The sequence below is a fragment of the Engraulis encrasicolus genome, chromosome 17 (assembly GCF_034702125.1).
Source record: "Engraulis encrasicolus isolate BLACKSEA-1 chromosome 17, IST_EnEncr_1.0, whole genome shotgun sequence".
Taxonomy (NCBI): domain Eukaryota; kingdom Metazoa; phylum Chordata; class Actinopteri; order Clupeiformes; family Engraulidae; genus Engraulis; species Engraulis encrasicolus.
In genome coordinates, this window is record NC_085873.1 from 53,671,844 (window position 1) to 53,694,013 (window position 22,170).

The 22,170-nt window shown below is 44.3% G+C and overlaps 1 protein-coding gene across 1 annotated transcript in view; it reads right to left on the reverse strand.

Annotated features, from left to right (window-relative positions):
* The window catches only part of LOC134467115 (dedicator of cytokinesis protein 1-like), a 551,248-nt gene that overhangs the window by 27,890 nt on the left and 501,188 nt on the right, over nucleotides 1-22,170 (reverse strand). Inside the window, exons 36-41 of the mRNA XM_063221037.1 lie at nucleotides 20,088-20,202; nucleotides 17,600-17,640; nucleotides 16,776-16,866; nucleotides 10,433-10,552; nucleotides 6,856-6,945; nucleotides 6,501-6,605 (exon numbers count right to left, since the gene is read on the reverse strand). Coding sequence (XP_063077107.1) covers nucleotides 6,501-6,605; nucleotides 6,856-6,945; nucleotides 10,433-10,552; nucleotides 16,776-16,866; nucleotides 17,600-17,640; nucleotides 20,088-20,202 — 562 coding nt within the window. The remainder of the gene's footprint in view (nucleotides 1-6,500; nucleotides 6,606-6,855; nucleotides 6,946-10,432; nucleotides 10,553-16,775; nucleotides 16,867-17,599; nucleotides 17,641-20,087; nucleotides 20,203-22,170) is intronic.

The window sequence follows — 22,170 nt, forward strand, 5'->3', positions numbered from 1 at the left end:
CATATCTTTTCTAAACCACTATGGATGAGGTGTTTACAAAGCAGTAATAAGTCAGTAATAACACGTCTTGTTTAAGCCAACGCCCTCTTCCCTCAAGAGACCATTTTAGAGCTATTCAGCACCAGCACCTACAGCCAGAGGCCTTGAAGCAGAAACTGAACTCTGTATAAATACATGTACACATACAGCAGTAATATGAACAGAATGGGAGTTGGTGAAGGCATTAGGAATTTAATTTAAATACTGAATTTTAATCGGTTACACTGGCACTTCTGAGGGGGGTGGGGGTGAAATGCATTTCCATGATTTGCATATCAAGGCTAGGCTGGGCCCCGCGCTGTGCTAGGCTAGCAGGGCTGTGACCATGCACCATCTCCTGGGGCCCCGCGCTAGGCTGGCAGGGCTGTGACCATACACCTCCTGGGGCCCCGTGCTAGGCTGGCAGGGCTGTGACCATGCACCATCTCCTGGGGCCCGCGCTAGGCTGGCAGGGCTGTGACCATGCACCATCTCCTGGGGCCCCGTGCTAGGCTAGCAGGGCTGCCATCATGCACCATCTCCTGGGGCCCCGTGCTAGGCTAGCAGGGCTGTGACCATACACCTCCTGGGGCCCGCGCTAGGCTGGCAGGGCTGTGACCATGCACCATCTCCTGGCACTTTCTGCCTTTGCTTTCTGCCTGCGCTCGTTAGCATGAGGTCGCCGTGGGCCTGGCAGAGAGACCAGAGCTTTAAAGACGAAATGATAATAGTTGTCAGTGCTTCATTTCCACTTTAAATAAATTGGCTTGTTGACCACGCTCCAGCAAGACAGAAAAGGGAAAGGGTGGCACTTGTTAGCAGGGGATAGACAAGGGTGGAAGTCTGGCAAGAGACTCGCCAGACAACAGATCGCACGCTGATGGCTGAACCGTTTTAATCAAAACTCCATCGGCAAAGAGCAGGCGAGAGGAATGACTACTTAGCACCTCATTCGCAACATGTGGCCGCTAGCTGTTGGGGGGAGCGCCAGGCCTCTACTGCAAGAGGCTACCCAGCGCTTATGGTGCTCACTGTAGGAGTAACGGCCTCTACTGCAGGAAGCTGTCGAGCGCTTATGGTGCTTAGTGTAGGAGTAACGGCCTCTACTGCAAGAGGCTGCCCAGCACTTATGGTGCTCACTGTAGGAGTAACATCATCTACTGCAAGACAGCACTTATGGTGCTTACTGTAGGAGTAACGTCCTCTACTGCAAGAGGCTGCACAGGGCTTATGGTGCTCACTGTAGGAGTAACGATATGGAGATCTGTGCAATACTAAGTTCAGTAAATTTATTCAGTTAAGTCAATTTAACTTCAATGAAACTTAAAAGGAATATTCAAGTCGTCTACACCTCTTAATGTCTTCACTGACATTAAAAATATCGGTAACGCTTTACTTTACGGTACAGTATTTACTGTGTACTTTCTGCGTAACAATAGGGTAACAGACAGAAGTTACATGGTATCTAATGGGTAAAAAGGGGGTAATTAAAAAGTAAATACAATGTAATACAGATATCTCAAGAATTACTATGAAACTACTGCGTATTTTCTAACCATCTAATCATCAAACTTCTCTCTGTTACCCTTTTGTTACCCAATTAATGGTATTTACTTTGTAATTACCCCCTTTTTACCCATTAGATACCATGTAACGTCTCTCTGTTACCCTGTTGTTACCCAGAAAGTACACAGTAATTACATAGGGTAACTGTACCGTAAAGTAAAGCGTTACAAATATCTATTACAAAAAAGCACAAAAAAAACTATTTTCCAACACATTCCCTTAAAAGGAGATTTCCTTTTAATTCATTGACTGGGGTGTTTTCATGAGTCCCAGTCAAACTCTGAGAAATAGTGTTTGTGATGGCATTTACATAATCTACACTTGGATCAAAAACAGTTTGTGTGCCTTCATCTAATTTTCAGTTCTTTCATCACTAAAAGTGGAAAGTGAATGGAAAAGAAATGAAACACTACCAGTTCATATTTCAAGCTAAGCAGTACCCATGTATTTCAAGTACCAGCTTTCTTCCTGGAGACAGCTCTTGGTTTTGTAGCAGCCAAACAACTGAACAGTATGGGGCTCTGAAGCCAATGTACAACTGAACAGTACGGGACTCTGAAGCGAATGTACAACTGAACAGTACGGGACTCTGAAGCGAATGTACAACTGAACAGTCTGGGGCTCTGAAGCGAATGTACAACTGAACAGTCTGGGGCTCTGAAGCGAATGTACAACTGAACAGTCTGGGGCTCTGAAGCGAATGTACAGTATGTGCAGATACCCACAGGTTTAAAACTGCTCCAAACGGGTCAAAGCAAGAACTCAGTGTCAACCAAGGACAACATGTCTACTCCTCACCCCAACAACCACAACAAAAAATCCTGCATGGCAAAAAAATGGCAAGTAAATGTCTAAGTGTCACTACAAACATTCTGTTGCAGGTCAGAATACCCACAATACCTTTCAGTAAAACAGAAATGACGGCATAGAAAGGAAAGCTCCCTTTACATTGCCCTGATTACTTTTCTAAGCTGAAATTTCAGCCCATTGTTATCTAAAACAGTCAAGGGAACAGATCTGGCAGATGAAGAGTTAAGAGTTTAGTATTCACTAGACCATAGAAATAGCATAGGTGGATGAAGAGTTAAGAGGTTAGTATTCAGTACACCAGTGGTTCTTAACTGGAATAGTCTTGAGACCCACAATTGTCCATGGTCATTACCATTGTGACGCAATACTTTGTCGTGCCGTCAAAAACTTCAAATTACGATCAAACATATATCCATGCATTTGATCATTTGCATCAGCATTTGCATTGTATGTTTACACACAATAATAATAATAATAATAATAATAATAATAATAATAATAATAATAATAATAATAATAATAATACTTTCGTTTTATATAGCGCCTTTCAAAACACCAAAGGTCGCTTCACAGAGTAGTGAGAGTGTGTGTGCGCGTCAGTGCAATAGTGCCTAGTGGAGAGGAGTATTACCCATGTTTCACTCTCTCTTTGACATCACAGTCAGGTATCCAGCACTGCATCCTGTTTACATTTTTTGACTGGCAATAAAAGGGCATTCTTACACAACTCCGCCACCCACCCAGGACCCCCTCACAACACCATATCAGCATCTCGAGCTCTTTGCCTACATGAATAGCAGGGCATGCATCATAAGCATGTGCATTAAAGCCTGCTGCTCAAAAATCAATTCTCAGAGGAGAGAGAAACAAGTGCCTTTATCAGTGCTATTGATTTCTTCATACGTTTTACTATTACGCCTGACAAGGGGGCGATAACCACACAACACAACTAGCAGCGTGAGAGCACAAATAAAAAACACTTCTCTCAGCATTTATCTAAATTTGTAGTGGAAATGAATTTGGCGCCAGCCAGGCTGGCCAGGCGGAGATGTAATGTGGAGGATCTGTAATGATGTAATTCATCATCAGCACAAGAGCATTTATGAGGAAGGCCTCTTCATTTAGAGACGCTGATCAAATAATAGCACTGGGGCTTTTGTTTTGTCCACATAATCCTTCTCCACTATGACTCTATTGGCTGTTGGGGGGTAAGGTGTGTGTGTGTGTGCGTGTGTGTGTGGGGGGGGGGTGGGGGGGGTGTTGGGGGTACACTGCAAATCTGTCCTTGCATTATTTAAGCACTGGCATCATGTTTGCATCATATTTTATTTGGGGATCATGAAGCATGTGTGTGTGCTACTACATCATCTGAAGTTAGTAAATGTATTGGAGATAAATATGATGATAATATAATGACTGGACTTGGTTTTATTTAATAGTTCTCCATATCACGTCGCGCCACAAGTGGGGCTTTAAACGAATTGAGCCCAGGTTGGTATTCCTGTACTGTAGGTCGATTTACTTGATGTGCAGCAATAACGACTGGGAACGTGTTTCATCGTCTGAGTAAAAGTGCATCCCTTACTCATCTGATTTAGAATAAGTTTGGTAGTGAATTTATTCTGACTTCCTGTCTGTCATATCAGAAAATATCTCACCAAAATGTGTCTGATGATCATGGCTCTGTTTTTTTTTTCAACTGACTTCACGATTTGGAACCAGTCTTCCTAACAGGTTTGAAACCTCAACATCTTACCCTTGCCTTTGCTCTACTCTTCTCTACTTTGCTGTACTCTTCTCGTCTCTATTCTGCTCTGCATATTGCTTATAATTACAGCAGTTATTTGATAGAGAAACTCATTTGAAAACAGCTGAATGTAGAGTTTCAGGTAATATCCACCTTTAAAATTAGAGTTTATTATGTCTATGAAATAAAAATTATTCTGCATTAGGCTGTGCTGCCCTCTTGCTGGGCTACACGCTTTGAACAAATTTGCTGCGCACAAGGGCATGAAATTGTGGTCATTTGGTGTGGTTGCTAATTTATTCATATTTAGTAGTACACTAAGTTGGCTTGATCGCTATTTGCTTTTAACAGCAATAAAGTCAAATGTAACGCAATATTCCTTATACTGCGAGTCCTAAACTGAACAATAATAAAAAAGTACGGCAGAAAAAAAAGAGGAACTGTATATAGTGTGACCTTGAACACAAACGTGGGCACACAACAAAAGAAGTACCTAGACTGCCCATTATCTTACTTACTTATGTACATGTTTGTGCATGAGAAAGCCATTAATCTCTTTTGAAAGTTAACATAGGTGAGCTTTTCCACCAGGAATTGCTTGAAGAAGGTCAGTAGACCGAAACGTTGCATTAAACCATGCAAATGTGAACAGTGTGCGGGAGCTTTCTTTGATCTAACGTTGGTGACTTTGGGGTTCCACTCCTACGCACCTGACCAAGGAGGTGTGCAAGAAAATCTTCACTTACTGAGCTTTTCCACCAGGAAAAACAGTAAAATACTAAAAAAGAGTGAATGAGAGAAATTGAGAGGAGGAGAGAAAGATAAAGAATAGAGAATGGGACTGAAGAATGGAGGAGGGCGAGGAGAGATAAGAGATCCATTAATCTATAGTTGCAGGGGTTTCTCCAAAATACAATCCACATGAAAAAAGGATTTCCGTGGTGGAGCGCTGGAGTCGCCGGGGGTGTTGAGTCTTCATCTCCACGGCAACTCTGCAATAAACCACCACCCACGCCAGGTGCCATGGCAACGCATTCAGACATCCACTGGGGACAGGTCACCCCAAAAGACTTGCTCTCTATTAGCTTTGTCCCATTCAGTCTGGCCAATGTTAAACGGCCTGAACCGTATCTGAGATTGAAATCTGGGGGCCATCTTTCATCAAATAGTCTTTTATTAATACCTACCCATGAAGATTTGAATCACAGCTGCTGATAAATTTAGGATGGAACAGCAAATGACTTTAGGGAGCAGGAAAGTGTTGCATATATACAGAGTAGACACATATCTGAATAGTACTATAGACCTGATAACATAAGCAGGAGAGTGTAGCATACACAGTAGATGCATATCTGAATAGCACTATAGACCTGATCAGATAAATTGGTGTTCTCATTAGCTATACTATTACATCATGATATTTCTTTGCCAGGCTGGTCAAATCACGAATCAATCAAATTAATAATAACATTAACGTCAATCAATCAATCAATCAATCAATCAATCAATCAATCAATCAATCAATCAATCAATCAATCAATCAATCAATCAATCAATCAATCAATCAATCAATCAAATAAACAAAATAACATAAATAAATGCCTTTATGCATGAAGTCTCTCATCACCCCAGTACCAGAGGCCAATTGCTTTGAAACTGACCCATTGATTAACTAAGAGATGCCACTTGAAAGCTCTGAGACCAAATCTGGCCTGGGGTGTCGTTTAATTTGGCCCGCAAAATAATTTCAAACATGAATAGCATTTGCCCACATACACCCATTAATATACAAATATGATTTGAAGGCAACCTTTCGTGCAGCACAATATCTAGTCACACATGTAAGTATACGCACTTGATAGGAATGAGTATTTGTGTGATTTGCCTACAGTGTCTGCATGCACAATCTCAGAATATTTCTGAATAAATAGTTCACTTGACCCATAATGTTTGATTTTGGTCCACTGTGAATTTCAGTTTGACACCCCTGGATTAAAGAACAGCTCATTTTCTTTTCCACCCAAGGCTGCCAGAGCAGGCTCTCTCTACTACCCAGATATATGTTTTCATTTGAAACAGAAGTAAGGAGACTGTAGAAAGAAACCTGTTTCATTTCTGCACAATGTTTTTTTTCTCAACTTCCCAACAGATTTGAGGTGGATAACTGTTACAGGCACTAAAATATTGACACACACACACAGAAAGGGGAAGTGTGTAGGAGACCTGTAGTGTTTTTCTTTCCCCCCAATGTTGCCCTAAGTTACTTTTCCTGTTAGCAGAAAGACCTCCATGACTCCTGGTGGGAGGGTGGGTTGCTGGCGCGCCTGACTTCAAGATTCAAGATTCTTGTCTGACTTACCCTGAGGAAGGAGGGGAAACCCAGGCCGTGGTATCCCACCGCAAAGTAGTCAGGCTTCGGCCGAATCACCTTCACGATGTTCTCATAGAACTGAGCTTGCTTTCGCTGTAGAGGAAAACAAACACACACAAACACACATTTAGGGAAATAAAGTTTAGTAAGGTTAGGGATGCCATATCATGCTACTCTACAAAAGATGAAAAGATGAGCTGAGGCCGTAGAGAATGGCAGCTTCAGGGGGGAGCGTGGTGAGGACTATCCCATGGAGGGACTGTAAACAATACCCTGTAAATAACTGTAAGTAGCTTTGGATAAAAGTGTCAGCTAAGTGTAATGTAATGTAAAATGCACATACCAACAATGCGCTGAGCTGCTCGAAGTCAAACATCTCGTTTTCATACTGCTCCGCCAGCTCCTTGCCCAGGATGATGGCCTCCTCCCACATCTGGAATGTAAACACAAACATCGCCATGACAACTCTGAAAGACATCACTTTACCTGCAATGCTGTTGATGCTGATAATGATGATACTGATGAAGCTGATACTGAAACTTCAATGCTGCTGCTGCAGACAACTCTGAAACGCAACGCTTCACCTGGACCTTAATTCAATGGTGCTGCTGCTGATGATGCTTCAATGCTGCTACTGCCGACGACTCTGAAACACAACACTTTACCTGGGCCTTCAATGCTGGTGCTGAAACACAATGCTTTACCTGGGCCTTCAATGCTGCTGCTAAAACACAATGCTTTATCAGGGCCTTCAATGCTGCTAGTGCTGCTGTAACGGACTGAAAAATCACTTTAAAGGATCATCACCATCAGCCAGCATCATGTACAACCCCCCTGGCTGGCAAGTCGAAGCTGCAAGAGGGAAGTGCTTCACATTACTCCTTGTTGGTGACAACCATTTCTTTTAATGGCCAGAAAGAAGCCGCGGTGCTTCAGGGGAGAGGAGTAATGTATGATCAGTGCAGTGAAACGGACTGACGCGTCAGCAAGGAAACCCAGGCATCACTCAGCAGCTGAAACCCAGGCATCACTCACTACCAGCTGAAGCCCAGGCATCACTCACTACGAGAACACTACCAGCTGAAACCCAGGCATCACTCACTATGCCACACACAACCAGCTGAAACCCAGGCATCACTCACTACCAGCTGAAACCCAGGCATCACTCACTACGCCACACACCACCTGCTGTGCGCTGTGCTTTAGCTGACCAGGCAAAATCTCTTCCAATGACTTACATATGACAAAAGAATCCCAGTGAAGAAATTTAAAGCCGAACATCCAACTTGCTACATTTCTTCACACTGTCCATTGAATTTCAGAAACGAACAGGGCAATACACGTTAATATCAACTGTGTCTGGTCGATTTCGATCAGGATGAATGGTTAAGCTGGTGGCTTTGCCTTTTTCTATAGTCAATGGTGACATGCACTAAGAAGAGCTGAGGAGAGCTAATATAAGGTCAGTGGAGTGGTGTCCCTAGAGACAGAGATGGGTCATCTCTTCTACCCCCTACGCCATTCATGTCTATTGGAAAGGAATACTAAACATCTTGGATTATGCTCTGAATACTCTAGTGGAATACTATCTGAAGTAGAACAGAAAATGAAACAGAAACAGCAATACGTAAGTGTTTACTTTCTCGTGGTTGCTGTCAGAATATTGAATTCCTATTTCCTACAGCGATGCAGAATGGAGGCCCAGTAGCCCACCACACCCCAGGGAAATGCAGATACACAGTAAACAGATTAAAAAGAGAGAGAGAGAAATAAATCATTACAGGGGACAATGAGCTCCTGTGACTCCAAGTTACATCTACATGCTTTGCCACTCCTCACTTCTCTATGCGAGCTGCTTACGTTGTTGTACGAAGGCCAATGGGGATTTGCAGTATAAACTTAAGCTAAATAAAATGTAAACAATAATATAATAAGTCATGATAATCAAAGAAGTTTGGAGAAATTGCAGCAAACCTGCATGACCGACTGCATAACCATGAAGAATTGTTTTTTTTTTTTTTTTACTTTTTAAACATATTTTTATGGGCTTTTTGGGCCTTTATTTCGGACAGGACAGTGAAGGTGCGACGGGAAGTGAGTGTGGAGAGAGATGGGGTAGGGATGGGAAATGACCCCAGCCGGACTCAAACCGGGGTCCCCATGGGCATGCAAGCCCAAGTGTGGGGGGCTTAGCGCGATGCGCTACAGCACCCCATTGTTATTTTTTTTTACTGAAATCAAAAAACAAGGCAATTGAAAACTTAAAAGTCCAACAAAATAATGGAAAACTTTAATCCCTATGAATCCTATGAAATCGCTTAAGACCAATACAAACATGACTAATGGTACAAAAAGACAATGAAATAAAAATGACCATGACACATGGAGACATAAAAGGACGAATAAAAAGATAGTGATCAGAAGGAAGGAGGGCTAAAAGCAGTCTGGACTTTATAACAGCTTCCGCAGAGCTGATACTGATAACAGAAGAAAAGAGACGTCATCTGCAGCAACACCATCACAAAGCACCCTGACTCTCTCCATCCTGAGAGAGAGAGAGAGAGAGAGAGAGAGAGAGAGAGAGAGAGAGAGAGAGAGAGAGAGAGAGAGAGAGAGAGGGAGAGAGAGAGAGAGAGAAGCTGGGACCCTGCTATAGAGCTCCACATCCATCCTCCACCCCTCAGAGTAGAACAGGGTATCTTTGCCATTCAGATCAGATATCTGACCCCTTTAAGAAAGGGCAACAAAATCAAAAGATCATTTGCATTGGCTGACCTGGCCAAGGTGAAGAGGAGAGGGGATCTTGACAGAGACACACATACACACGCACGCACGCACGCACGGCAACTCTACTGTTGTCATCATAGGTGCCCTCTGCTGTGCCTGTTTAGAACTCCACTCAGCTCGCCCCAACCTGACAGGTGCTCATTACTTTGCTGAATCCTGAACAATAAGATCTCCTGACCAAGATGATCTCCTGACCAAGAAGATCTCCTGACCAAGAAGATCTCCTGACCAATAAGATCTCCTGACCAAGAAGATCTCCTGACCAAGAAGATCTCCTGACCAATAAGATCTCCTGACCAATAAGATCTCCTGACCAAGAAGATCTCCTGACCAAGAAGATCTCCTGACCAATAAGATCTCCTGACCAAGAAGATCTCCTGACCAAGAAGATCTCCTGACCAATAAGATCTCCTGACCAAGAAGATCTCCTGACCAAGAAGATCTCCTGACCAAGAAGATCTCCTGACCAATAAGATCTCCTGACCAATAAGATCTCCTGACCAATAAGATCTCCTGACCAAGAAGATCTCCTGACCAAGAAGATCTCCTGACCAACAAGATCTCCTGAGAAACAAGATCTCCTGACCAAGAGAGTCTCCTGACCAAGATGATCCCCTGAACAATAAGATCTCCTGGCCAACGCCATCAAGCCATTAGCAGCAGATTGAGGAACAGCATGAACCCTGCTCAGGACAAACGCCTTCCTCTGAGAATATGATAACGTACATTTAGCTGAGTACATGTTGTTCAGGCAGTATATATATATTTATTTTCTATCTTGTAAGTATTTTTGTGTGGGAACACAGTTTGCATGCATTTATTCATGGCGGCATTGGCTACAGATGAGGTTTTCACTGTAACCAAAAAGACAGAAGGGAATGCTTCACTGGGTCATGTATCCGAGTATTAAAATAAGGTGCTCATCAAAAAAACTTGGATGCCCAGAGCCAGAGTTTAATAAAGGCTTTTTAACTTTAGTAAGGAGGGCCTCAAAATTGGTTTTTATCTTTTCATGGAGGTTTTCAGTGTCTTTACCTTTCCCTTGTCGAAGTAGTTGATGATCTCCTGGTAGAGGTGGTCTTACCTTTCCCTTGTCAAAGTAGTTGATGATCTCTTGGTAGAGGTGGTCTTACCTTTCCCTTGTCGAAGTAGTTGATGATCTCCTGGTAGAGGTGGTCTTTGAGCTGGCACTGGGTGGAGGCCTGGCAGCCGTCTCGCTGGGTGAGGTGGGCAGCACACGGATCCTCAGACCACTGCAGAGAAACACACACAGGGTCAACATTAAAACATGTGCAGGGTCAACATTAAACCATGTGCAGGGTACACATTAACCAGTAGACGTCTACGTCTGAAGAAGGGTTTTCATCCAAAACATCACGGAAAAAATAAAAAATGAGTGGGGCCAAAATAATCCTGGTTGAAGCTGACTTTTCTCTTTTTATCTGGTTAATTGTTTGTCCTGCTCCCAGGTCAGTTGTTGGGATGTGCAGGCGCTTACCTACTACTTCAGGGTGAACATTTCAACGCCAAGCGGACAACAAAAGAACAAACAAGCAATAAACACTGGAAAGCAGACGACTTTGTTATCCCCCCTCAGCCTGAAATGCTACAATAAGACAGATTACAAGCATAGGAACAAGGACATGTGCACACACGCACACCAACGAGCACCAAGACAAATACACACAATACAAACACATACACTCTCTCTCTCTCCAAGTATCTTTTATGAACATCCTGTGAAAATATGAATGAGGATGAAAACACACACGCACGCACGCACACACGCAGGCACACACACTCAGACAGAAGAAAGAACCCAGATGACACAGTGAGGAGAGAAGAGGAGAGGAGAGGCATTAGGGGCAGGGCAGAGGAGTAGAACGGAGTGAGGAGAAGAGAGGAGAGGAGAGGAGAGGAGAGGAGAGGAGAAGAGAGGAGAGGAGAGGAGTGGAGAGGAGAGGAGAGGAGAGGAGAGGAGAGAGGAGAGGAGAGGAGAGGAGAGGGGAGGCAGGGCAGAGGAGTAGAACGGAGTGAGGAGAGGAGAGGTTAGGAGAGGAGAGGAGAGGAGAGAGGAGAGGAGAGGAGAGGAGAGGAGAGGGGAGAGGAGAGGGGAGAGGAGACGCAGGGAAGAGGGGTAGAGCAAAGTGAGGAGAGGAGAGGAGAGGAGAGGAGAGGAGAGGAGAGGAGAGGAGAGGAGAGGAGAGGCAGGATGGAGGAGTAGAGCGGAGTGAGGAGAGGCGAGGAGAGGAGAGGCATTAGTCATGCCTACGCAACAAGCTGGCATCAGATAACATCGATTTATGCAGCGCAGGGCCAGGAGCCGCTCCCTAATATTCATTACAGATTCTGTTTGATTCCACAAACAAGTGAGAATGAAATGGAATGAAGGGATTATAAAAAGAGGTTACTGCTACTGTTGGTGCTGACATGGGACTCTGTGATGCATGCCCTCCCATGACCTTAATAAGACACCCCCACTGACTACTAGACAACGCTAACTCAACTTAATCAGACACGCCCCACAGGCGACTAGACAACGCTAACTCACTGGCGAACTGGACTAGAATAGAATAGACCTGCACAGGAAAGCCATCCGGAGGAAGGCAGAGTCTATTTTATCAGTTAGCGCCCATCCTCTCCACTCAGAATTCCAGCTTCTGTTTCAAGGTGCTACACAGTGTGATATGTACTGTGGGTCAATGCACATCAAATCCTATACAGATAGGACAGTATTAAAATAGCACTAGATACTTATGTGCGGAAGGTCAATTATGGGAAGTCATTTCATGTTAAGAAGTAAGTTCAGAGTGGTGATGGCTTTTGGGGATGGAGAATCTGTTCCGGAGTCAGTTACTTAATGTTATGAAGTTCAGAGCGGTGATGGCTTTCGGGAAATGTGTTCCGGAGTGAGTTCCTCCTTGTTCTGTTGCGGCTCCCTGAGGCCAGCAGGTCAAACAGATCAAAGCCAGAGTGGGAGCTGAGCAGAGCAGAGCAGAGCAGAGCTGCCTTTAATGATGTTTCTACACCCTGCTGAGACAGCAGAAGCTGAAAACGTCCATCAGGGAGGAGAGAGAGCTGCTGATGATCTACCATGATCCCTTTGTAGCCAGTTAAGATACTTTGGAGCCTTTATTTCCACCATGGTGCATGTCCCTTACTATAACAGTCCGACAATAAATTACGTGTTTTACAGTTGGCCCTCATACATCATCAGGGAGGAGAGAGAGCTGTGCTGAGGATCTACTATGAGGCCTTTGTAGCCCTTTGCTGCCTTCTGAAAGGTACTTTGGAGCCTTTCTTTCCGCCATGGTGCAGTGTCCCTTACTATAACAGCCCTACAACACATTACGTCAGCAGGTTCTCAATCAATCGAGCAGCTGCCGGTTGCGATTCATGGATCCAGGTTGAGACTGTCCAGTTCAGTAATGGCAATGTCAGGAATGATTGATTGAAAGATGAGCTGCAATCCTCTAAGAGCACATGCATGTTGCAATGAACTTGCCGAAAGTGGCTTGGAACAAAGTGGACACATACAGACCTACAGACCTACAGACCTACAGACCTACAGACCTGCAGACCTACAGACCTACAGACCTACAGACCTACAGACCTACAGACCTACAGACCTGCAGACCTACAGACCTGGACACCTACAGACATACAGACCTACAGACCTACAGACATACAGACATACAGACCTGCATACCTACAGACATACAGACCTACAGACCTGGACACCTACAGACCTACAGACCTACAGACATACAGACCTACAGACATACAGACCTACAGACCTACAGACATACAGACCTACAGACCTACAGACCTGCAGACATACAGACCTGCAGACATACAGACCTGCAGACATACAGACCTACAGACCTGGACACCTACAGACCTACAGACATACAGACCTACAGACCTATGCCATGCAAAGGCAAAGTGCAGTTACTACAGGTACATATTTTTCCAAAATTGACTTTGGCCAGAAAGTACACTGTCTTCATCTTGTGACAAAGCCTTATGGTCCAAATGTGTCCCGTTTTAGTGATATTGCAATGTGAAGTTTGACGTTACTACAATATCGAACCTAATACCGAAATGCTTTGAAGGCATTTTTCTGACTTTCAATGCTGATATAGCTACTGCCTGTGTATGGGGCAGTCAGTGATGGCATCTCTGCTGATCTGGTCCTTCAATACACAACCTCAAAACAGCATAGCTCTATACAGTAACCAAAATGAGGGCTTAATTGAGGAGCTATTGGCTTTACCAGCAGATGATCAGGGGGCAGCATAGAGTCAATGCAGAAGTGATGAGATTTCACTAGAATAGCATTAGATATTGATGTGCTGAATTATCCCATGATTACCAAATTAATCAGGAAGAATAGAACATCACGGTAAGACCCGGGAGTGCTGCTTGGCAGGAAGGATTAATGCCCCTGTAGCGGCCAAAGTGGACTTTAAGTTAAATAAATAGAAATTGCTTTAAAGTGCATAAATAGATAATAAATAATTTCATTTGAATTTGTAATTTCATAGATAAGTTAATTTCATGATTAAAATGATGAATATTATGTAGGAAAGATAAAAGAATAAGAATTCATGTTTATAAGATTACTTGTTGTTTTGGATTAAAAATGTGTACTGTCGCTTTAAGACTCACGAGCCGGCTTCCATAGCCTCTCGCGCTTTTCATTTCAGATCGCAAGGAACCGTGGAAGCGAACAGTCTTTTTACCTGTTGCTCTTCTGTTACTCTTCAACTTCGGACATTTAAACCTTTTATTTTCAGTAGTTGATGTTTTTGTTAGTTCATGTACCTTTTGTAAATACCTTAAGAAGATCACTAAACTTCCGTTTTCATTTCAAGACGTTGTGGAGTGGTTTTATTTCAATTACATGGACAAAGACAGTGGAAACAGTAACTTTTGGTCGGAGAAGTAACAGCGTAAGAAATAGCACTTTCCTCGCGGTCTCACCAAGACCAAACCTCTACAGCCCCTAACACTCTCTTCATCAATGAGCTAATTGAGAACCATTAAGGAAAAAACAAACACGGCCTGTGCACAAACTGAAGTCACAGGCGAAGACCAACTTCTCTTCACAAACTAAAGTCATTCATAGGCGAAGACTAACTTCTCTTCACAAACTAAAGTTAGTTACAGGCGAAGACCAACTTCTCTTCACCTAACTCAGACACACACATAACCAGGCACACAAGCATGCACGCACGTACGTTAACAAGCATACAGGCATGAACGCACATCGGAAATCTCAATCCCAATACATTGTAATCCAGTACTTTTGATTTGATAAAAGGGCGGAGTATTGATGTGTTAATTGTTAGTTTGACAATGGCGGACAGGACTAAGGGTGATGAGGTGATGTGATGTACTGTAACAGGCACAATAACATTGGAAATCTTTGCAAAATCTCACAACTGTGGATGGAACATTATAGAATTTTTAAAGCATACTTCAAATAATTTGTATATAAAAAATCCTGACAACAAACCAAAACCACACAACACAAAGGCCAAAAGCAGGATGCAGAAATGAGTTGATGTAAACATGAGCACAACTGGCTCACATCAGAAGAAAGCCAAACAAGGACAGCCCTTGAGCATCTGCAGCGGAATTCAGTACGTTCTCTCCCCAAGTCCTACAGCTCGTAACTCCACTGTGCCGACACTCTGCTTAAAGGTGGATCACATAGCAGAGATCATTTGCATCGCCTGGCCCACAGAAAGACAGACTTGAAAAAAACCTGCTGCTCAGCAACTCTGATCCTCTCTTCTGCTCTGCTCTGCTCTCCTCTATCTCCCTCTCCTCTCCTCTATCCCCCTCTCCTCTCCTCTCCTCTCCTCCTCATCTCTCTTGTCCTTTCCACACTCTCTCCCCCTCTCCTCTCCTCTCTTTAGCTATCTGCTGCCAGACAGGATTAAAGAGGCCCAGGCTGCTACGCTACAGACTGCTACCGCTAGCAACCTATTCAACCTTCAGAGGTATCAGGCCACATGCCACCGGAGAGAGAGAGAGAGAGAGAGAGAGAGAGAGAGAGAGAGAGAGAGAGAGAGAGAGAGAGAGAGAGAGAGAGAGAGAGCACAACACCCATTATCCTTATTCCAACCCGTTATTAAAATAAATAAATAGACAACCGTCTCCAAAGAGGCGTCTGTTAGGGTGAGTTCGATCCAATTTTCTGATTCAATTCATCTTCCTGTCGGGGCAATTTTGTACGTGTAGTAGGAATACTGGAGGGATACTGGGAGACGAGATGTGACAACAAGCTCCAAAGAAGGCCGATGACATTATCAGTATCTAATGCTTCAGTATGTGGAAGTTTGCAACAGAGTTGAACATTTGGATAGAAACAGCATATCTGCATTTGGATAGAAACAGCATATCTGCATTTGGATAGAAACAGCATATCTGCATGTCAACATTTGGATAAAGACGGAATATCTGCATTTGGATATAGACAGCATATCTGCATGTCAACATTTGGATAGAAACAGCATATCTGCATTTTAATCTGCTACTTTTGGCAGAGCTGCAACTCTTCTATCTTTGGAAAGACATCTCACTCCCATTCTCACACACGCAAACACACACACACACACACACACACACACACACACACACACACACACACACACACACACACACACACACACACACACACACACAAACACACAGCAAATTCTGCAGTGTTCATTCAACAATTTGAGGGTTGATTTGAACTTATTTGGACATAAAGGAACTCTTTAAGTGTTGAACCAACACCGCAAAATTTACTGTGCACTTAATGCAAATGAATTCACACTCAAATGATTATGTCTGTAATTCACTCAAGGACAAGCTTGGATTCCAGATGGGAGGTACGTAAGGCAGACGAGGGAAAGCAAATGTAGAGGAGAGGGGGATAGAAAGAGAGAGGGATAGAGGAGAGGGGTATAGAGAGAAAGAGAGGGGTAGAGGAGAGGGGGATAGAGAGAAAGAGAGAGGGGTAGAGGAGAGGGGGATAGAGAGAAAGAGAGAGGGGTAGAGGAGAGGGGGATAGAGAGAAAGAGAGGGGTAGAGGAGAGGGGGATAGAGAGAAAGAGAGGGGTAGAGGAGAGGGGTAGAGGAGAGGGGGATAGAGGGAAAGAGAGAGGTAGAGGAGAGGGGTATGGAGAGAAAGAGAGACCTAAACAGGGAGAGAAGAAGGGATAGTCAGATAGAGGAATGGATAGATACAGTTAACAGCAGAAGGGATGTGATAGAAGATAGATAGAGAATAGATAGATAGAGAATACAGCAGACAGACAAGACATTATAAATAAATTAACAGACAGACAAACAGACAGACAGACTGAATAAACAAACAGATAGACAGACAGTACAGACAGACAGACAGACAGACAGACAGACAGACAGACAGACAGACAGTATAAACAGTCAGTCAGACAGAAAGAGTATAGTCGTTACCTTAAGTAGCTTGGCATGTAGCAGCAGTGTGTATGCAGCTTCAGTGTAGTTGTCACACTCTTTGTGGAGGTCACACAGCTTGTACAGGTACCTAAGGGGAGAACAGACAATCACACAGCTTGTACAGGTACCTAAGGGGAGAACAGACAATCACACAACTTGTACAGGTACCTAAGGGGAGAACAGACAATCACACAGCTTGTACAGGTACCTAAAGGCAGGACAGACAATCACCATCAAACCAACGTAACCAATGACAGTCCCCATCCACCCATGAACCAGACACTACAGGGCTGGTTACAATGTGGATAACAATGAATCAAACACAGCACCACTCATTTGTTCTAATGTATTCAGCGTGTTTAAGCAAAGCACCATTTACCCGTTATCCCTCTTGGGTGTGATTAAGTTGAAATTTGGGGGTGAAACGTGAGATTAACAAACAGAGCAAGAGTACTCCAGGAAGCCATAACTCCCTCAGTCTTCACACGGATTTGCATTTTTATTGCCAACACTGGCGACATTAAAGCAGCACAAAATGATCTTATTGTTCAGTAACATTTCTGTCTGATTTGAAGCGCGGGGAGGTCAGGGGAATGTAGCGTCCCCGACACTGTCCTCCAAAATACATTTGGCGGCCGGTATAATACACCCAGTCTTCGAGATATACAGTTTATATGTAGAGTACACTTCATGTCTACAGTTAATAATCCTGACTGTCCTACAGGAACTAGACTCCGCTGGGATGGCAATCTGAAAGACATCCAGTTGAATACATGAATACAAAATGGCAAAGATGAGGGTGAAGTGGCAAAGGGTCTTACCTGATGTACATCTCTTCTCTCTCGATCTCTTTGTAGAAGTTCTGGAGAGACAGAAAAAGAAAACAAAACTGTGAGATTGTGTGTGTCGTTAACCTTGCAGAAGAACTGGAATACATGTTGAATAGTACACATGCTACAGAAAGAGAGTGGGGTAAAATAAATGTATGTGTGTGTTTGTTTATACATAGTTGTTTTCATAAGTGCGCTATCTGAAATTAGAATTCAGTAGCCTATGTGTTAAGAATTGTGAGGCCTGAGTCCCCTGAGCCCTCAAAAGTCAGACCTCTCCTCACTGCTCTTAGCAGCTGCCCATCCCCCGTTGCTGGTGGGCTACCTGTCCCCCTCCCTCTACTGCTCTGCTCTCTCTGCTTGACCTGTGATTTTCCACTCCTGGCCCTTGACTGTGTTGCTAGGGGCCCCCGGCAACAGGCACACCCCCTGGCTCGGCACCCTGCTGTGCTGCCGTGTGCATATAGGGCCAGGACACAGAGGTCACTCCTCAGACCACTGTTCGGACGGGGAATCTATGGGACCCAACTCTCTCTCTCTCTGCTCTTGGACGTCTCGGGGTCCCAGCGTCCACTCGTGTACTCTTTGCTTGCCGTGCGTCTCTGAGAGTGAGTCAACTGTATTATGTTGTTACTATGTTATGCCATGTCTGTATTTGTTTACTGTACTGTTTGTATCTAGTGACTGCATAGTATGTTATTGCTCATTCTCCATGCCGCGGTTCTGCCAGAGAGTACATTGGTTCAGTAATGTGCTACTGTGGTGGAGTAGCGCTTACATCTCTATGTCAGTTTAATGCAAGCTCCGTGAGTCTGCTGTAGGCAGGCACATACCCATACCTCGGGTCCACACAGCTACTGTAGGTGTGTGTCATGTCGTCCCCTTCTCATTCCCCCCTGCTTAAGATGGCTGCTTCTAGGCAGTCACCTTCATGTTCCCCCTCCCCCTTGGTAAGATAGCTGCTGTAGGCAGCTATCCTCAGTTTCACCCTTTGTATATATTGTATATTGTATATAGTATTATGTGTATTTTCATGAATGTATATTTTGCTTATGTCTTGTTTTGTATTTCCTATTTTCTAGTAAAACCACGGTTTGCATTCCCATCTGTGTGTGTCTGACTTCATTGGACATCTTCATACTGTTCTGGCCGGACAGCCTGTGGTGTTTGTTGTATACCTGATCCAGCTCCCCTATCATACAGTCCTTTTTCGGGTGCACACAACACTATATTTTTTTCACTATGTATGCATACGTCTTCGTTCTCGCTGGAGAACAGGCTTCTCATGATCGTGGGTTTCTCGCAGGAGAACCTCTGTCCACGCGGGGAACTGATCAGGAAAGTGCTTTACGGGGTCGCTGGACCACTGCACTCGAGGAATCATGAAAGTGCTTTACGGGGTCGCTGGACCACTGCACTCGAGGAATCATGAAAGTGCTTTACGGGGTCGCTGGACCACTGCACTTGAAGAATCAGGAGTTAAAAGGCAAACAGCGACAATAGCGTATTGGGCTAGGTCGCTGGCCATGGTGCTGAAATTACTGCCGAGCCCAATGTTGGCTATGATTAAAAGATGATGCGTGAGCTCGGGAGTACAGGGCTCCAACTGCAACTGGGAATCATACATTTGGAAAACAAACAAATAGCATTACATCCTCTAACCTTAAAACAATATGATATTAGAACACTAAACCAGGTATGATGAAACAGACATTGAAATTAAGCAATGCATTAAAACTAAAATCAGCTTACAAAATCAGTTTACAAAAAACAAAAAAGAGGGGCTCTAGCGGCCTCACAGGCTCCGTATCAGACTGTTTAAAAGGTATATTGACATTTCATAGCGTCCTCACTAAAATGTCAAATGTCTTCCCTTCCGGCGTGCTTGCTTGGAGGGAGTTGTTATAGCGATGGGCTGTTATTGCTTTTTATCTCGCACCCAAAAGCTTTTCGGTTTTCCAAGAAGTTGAGTGCGTCCTCTGCCAATACTGTTATTGCTGCTGTCTTCTTTTTTTCTCCACAAAGCACAGACGTGGAGGCCTGATAAAACCGGTAGATGGAGTCCTGGGTGAATCCACTTTAATTTGGAGTAATTATTTGTCTAACATTTCCAAATGACTTTCCAAATGGTTTTACAGGTGGGCTACCGTCAAAGGCCTCTTATACTGAACTAAAGGATGTAATGCCCTTTGGAGTTATACTGTCTGTGGGAGACATGGGCTATGTGCGCTTTTGTGGTGTGTGTGTGTGTGTGTGTGTGTGTGTGTGTGTGTGTGTGTGTGTGTGTGTGTGTGTGTGTGTGTGTGTGTGTGTGTGTGTGTGTGTGTGTGTGTGTGTGTGTGATACTATGGGTCATTGCTCACCATTACGTTGACGGTGCAACTCATGCGGTTCTCCTTGCTAATATTATTATTATTATTATTATTATCATTATTATTATTATTATTATGATTACTGATGCTATGTGGTCATTGCTCACCAGGACGTTGACGGTGCAGCTCATGCGGTTCTCCTTGTTCTCGTCGTGCATGATGGTCCGGTAGTCAAGGAGACGCTCCAGAAGACGCACCACCAGCGTCACAAAGTTCTCGCCGCTCTTCAAGTCAAGTCAAGTAGGTTTTATTGTCAATTTCTTTACATGCACTGGTCATACAAAGAATTTGAAATTACATTTCTTGCTTTCCCATACAGACATAGACTAATCTAGGTAAGGACATAGACAGTATAGACATAGACAGTACTTATACATGGACTTAAGACAGTATGGACATAGACAGTGCTCATACAGACATTTAAAAGTGCAAGACTGGACAACAGAAGACTTGTAGAGGACATACATTAAGAGGTAATTGTTGTGCTTTTGTGCTTTTCCTAAAAAGTCCTTTATAGCGTTCTGACATAGTAATAGTAGCATTTTGAAGAAAAATAAATATTAATAATTCTGCATTTTGAAGAAAAATAAATATTAAAAAGGTCTGTCAAGTACACTAGCAGCAGTGTGTGTGTGTGTGTGTGTGTGTGTGTGTGTGTGTGTGTGTGTGTGTGTGTGTGTGTGTGTGTGTGTGTGTGTGTGTGTGTGTGTGTGTGTGTGTGTGTGTGTGTGTGTGTGTGTGTTTAGTGCAGGTAGAAGGTGCGGTGTGCGTCTGTGTGTGTGTTCGTATGTCTGTGTGTGTGTGTGTGTGTGTGTGTGTGTGTTGTGTGTTGTGTGTGTGTGTGTGTGTGTATGTGTGTGTGTGTGTGTGTGTGTGTGTGTCAGTGTGTGTATGTTTGGCTTTAGTGCAGAAAATGCAGTGTGCTTGTGTGTGTGTGTGTGTGTGTGTGTGTGTGTGTGTGTGTGTGTGTGTGTGTGTGTGTGTGTGTGTGTGTATGTGTGTGTGTGTGTGTGTGTGTGTGTGTGTGTCAGTGTGTGTATGTTTGGGTTTAGTGCAGAAAGTGCAGTGTGCGTGTGTGCGTGTGTGCGTGTGTGTGTGTGTGTGTGTGTGTGTGTGTGTGTGTGTGTGTGTGTGTGTGTGTGTGTGTGTGTGTGTGTGTTTAGTGCAGGTAGAAGGTGCGGTGTGCGTCTGTGTGTGTGTTCGTATGTCTGTGTGTGTGTGTGTGTGTGTGTGTGTGTGTGTGTGTGTGTGTGTGTGTGTGTGTGTGTGTGTGTGTCAGTGTGTGTATGTTTGGGTTTAGTGCAGAAAATGCAGTGTGCTTGTGTGTGTGTGTGTGTGTGTGTGTGTGTGTGTGTGTGTGTGTGTGTGTGTGTGTGTGTGTGTGTGTGTGTGTGTGTGTGTGTGTGTGTGTGTGTGAGTGTGTGTATGTTTGGGTGTAGTGCAGAAAGTGCAGTGTGCGTGTGTGTGTGTGTGTGTGTGTGTGTGTGTGTGTGTGTGTGTGTGTGTGTGTGTGTGTGTGTGTGTGTGTGTGTGTGTGTGTGTGTGTGTGTTGTGTGTGTGTGTGCGCATGTTTTGAGTTAGTGCAGGTTGAAAGTTCAGTCACAAATATAGTAGTGCAGGTGGAATGTTCAGTCGCAGATATGGTGGTGGGGGATGAGGGGGGGGGGGGGGGGGTTGTCAGTGGCCTTGCTGGTTGGAGGCTGACAGTGGAGGGAGAGTGGGTTGAGTGTTCAGCATCTTGATCGCTTGGTGCATTGTGCTGCTCGCCAGCCTGGTGGTACGGGAACGGAGGCGCCTGTACCTCTTTCCAGAGGGCAGGAGGCTGAACAGTTTGTGTGCAGGGTGGCTTGTGTCTTTGATGATCATCAGTGCTTTCCGGGTGAGGCGTGTGGTGTAAATGTCCTGCAGGGAGGGGAGTGGTACTCCAATGATCTTCTTCGCTGTGTTCACAACACGCTGGAGTGTCTTCCTATTTTTCTCTCCGTGCAGCTTCCTCCCCACACTGTGATGCAGTTGGACACGACGCTCTCTATGGTCCCTCTGTAGAATGTTGTCATGATGGAGGGTGTAGCACTTGCCTTCTTTAGTTTGCGCAGGAAGTAGAGACGCTGATGGGCCTTCTTCGCCAGTGATGTAGTGTTGGTGGTCCAAGAGAGGTCGTCGCTGATGTGCACTCCAAGGAACTTGGTG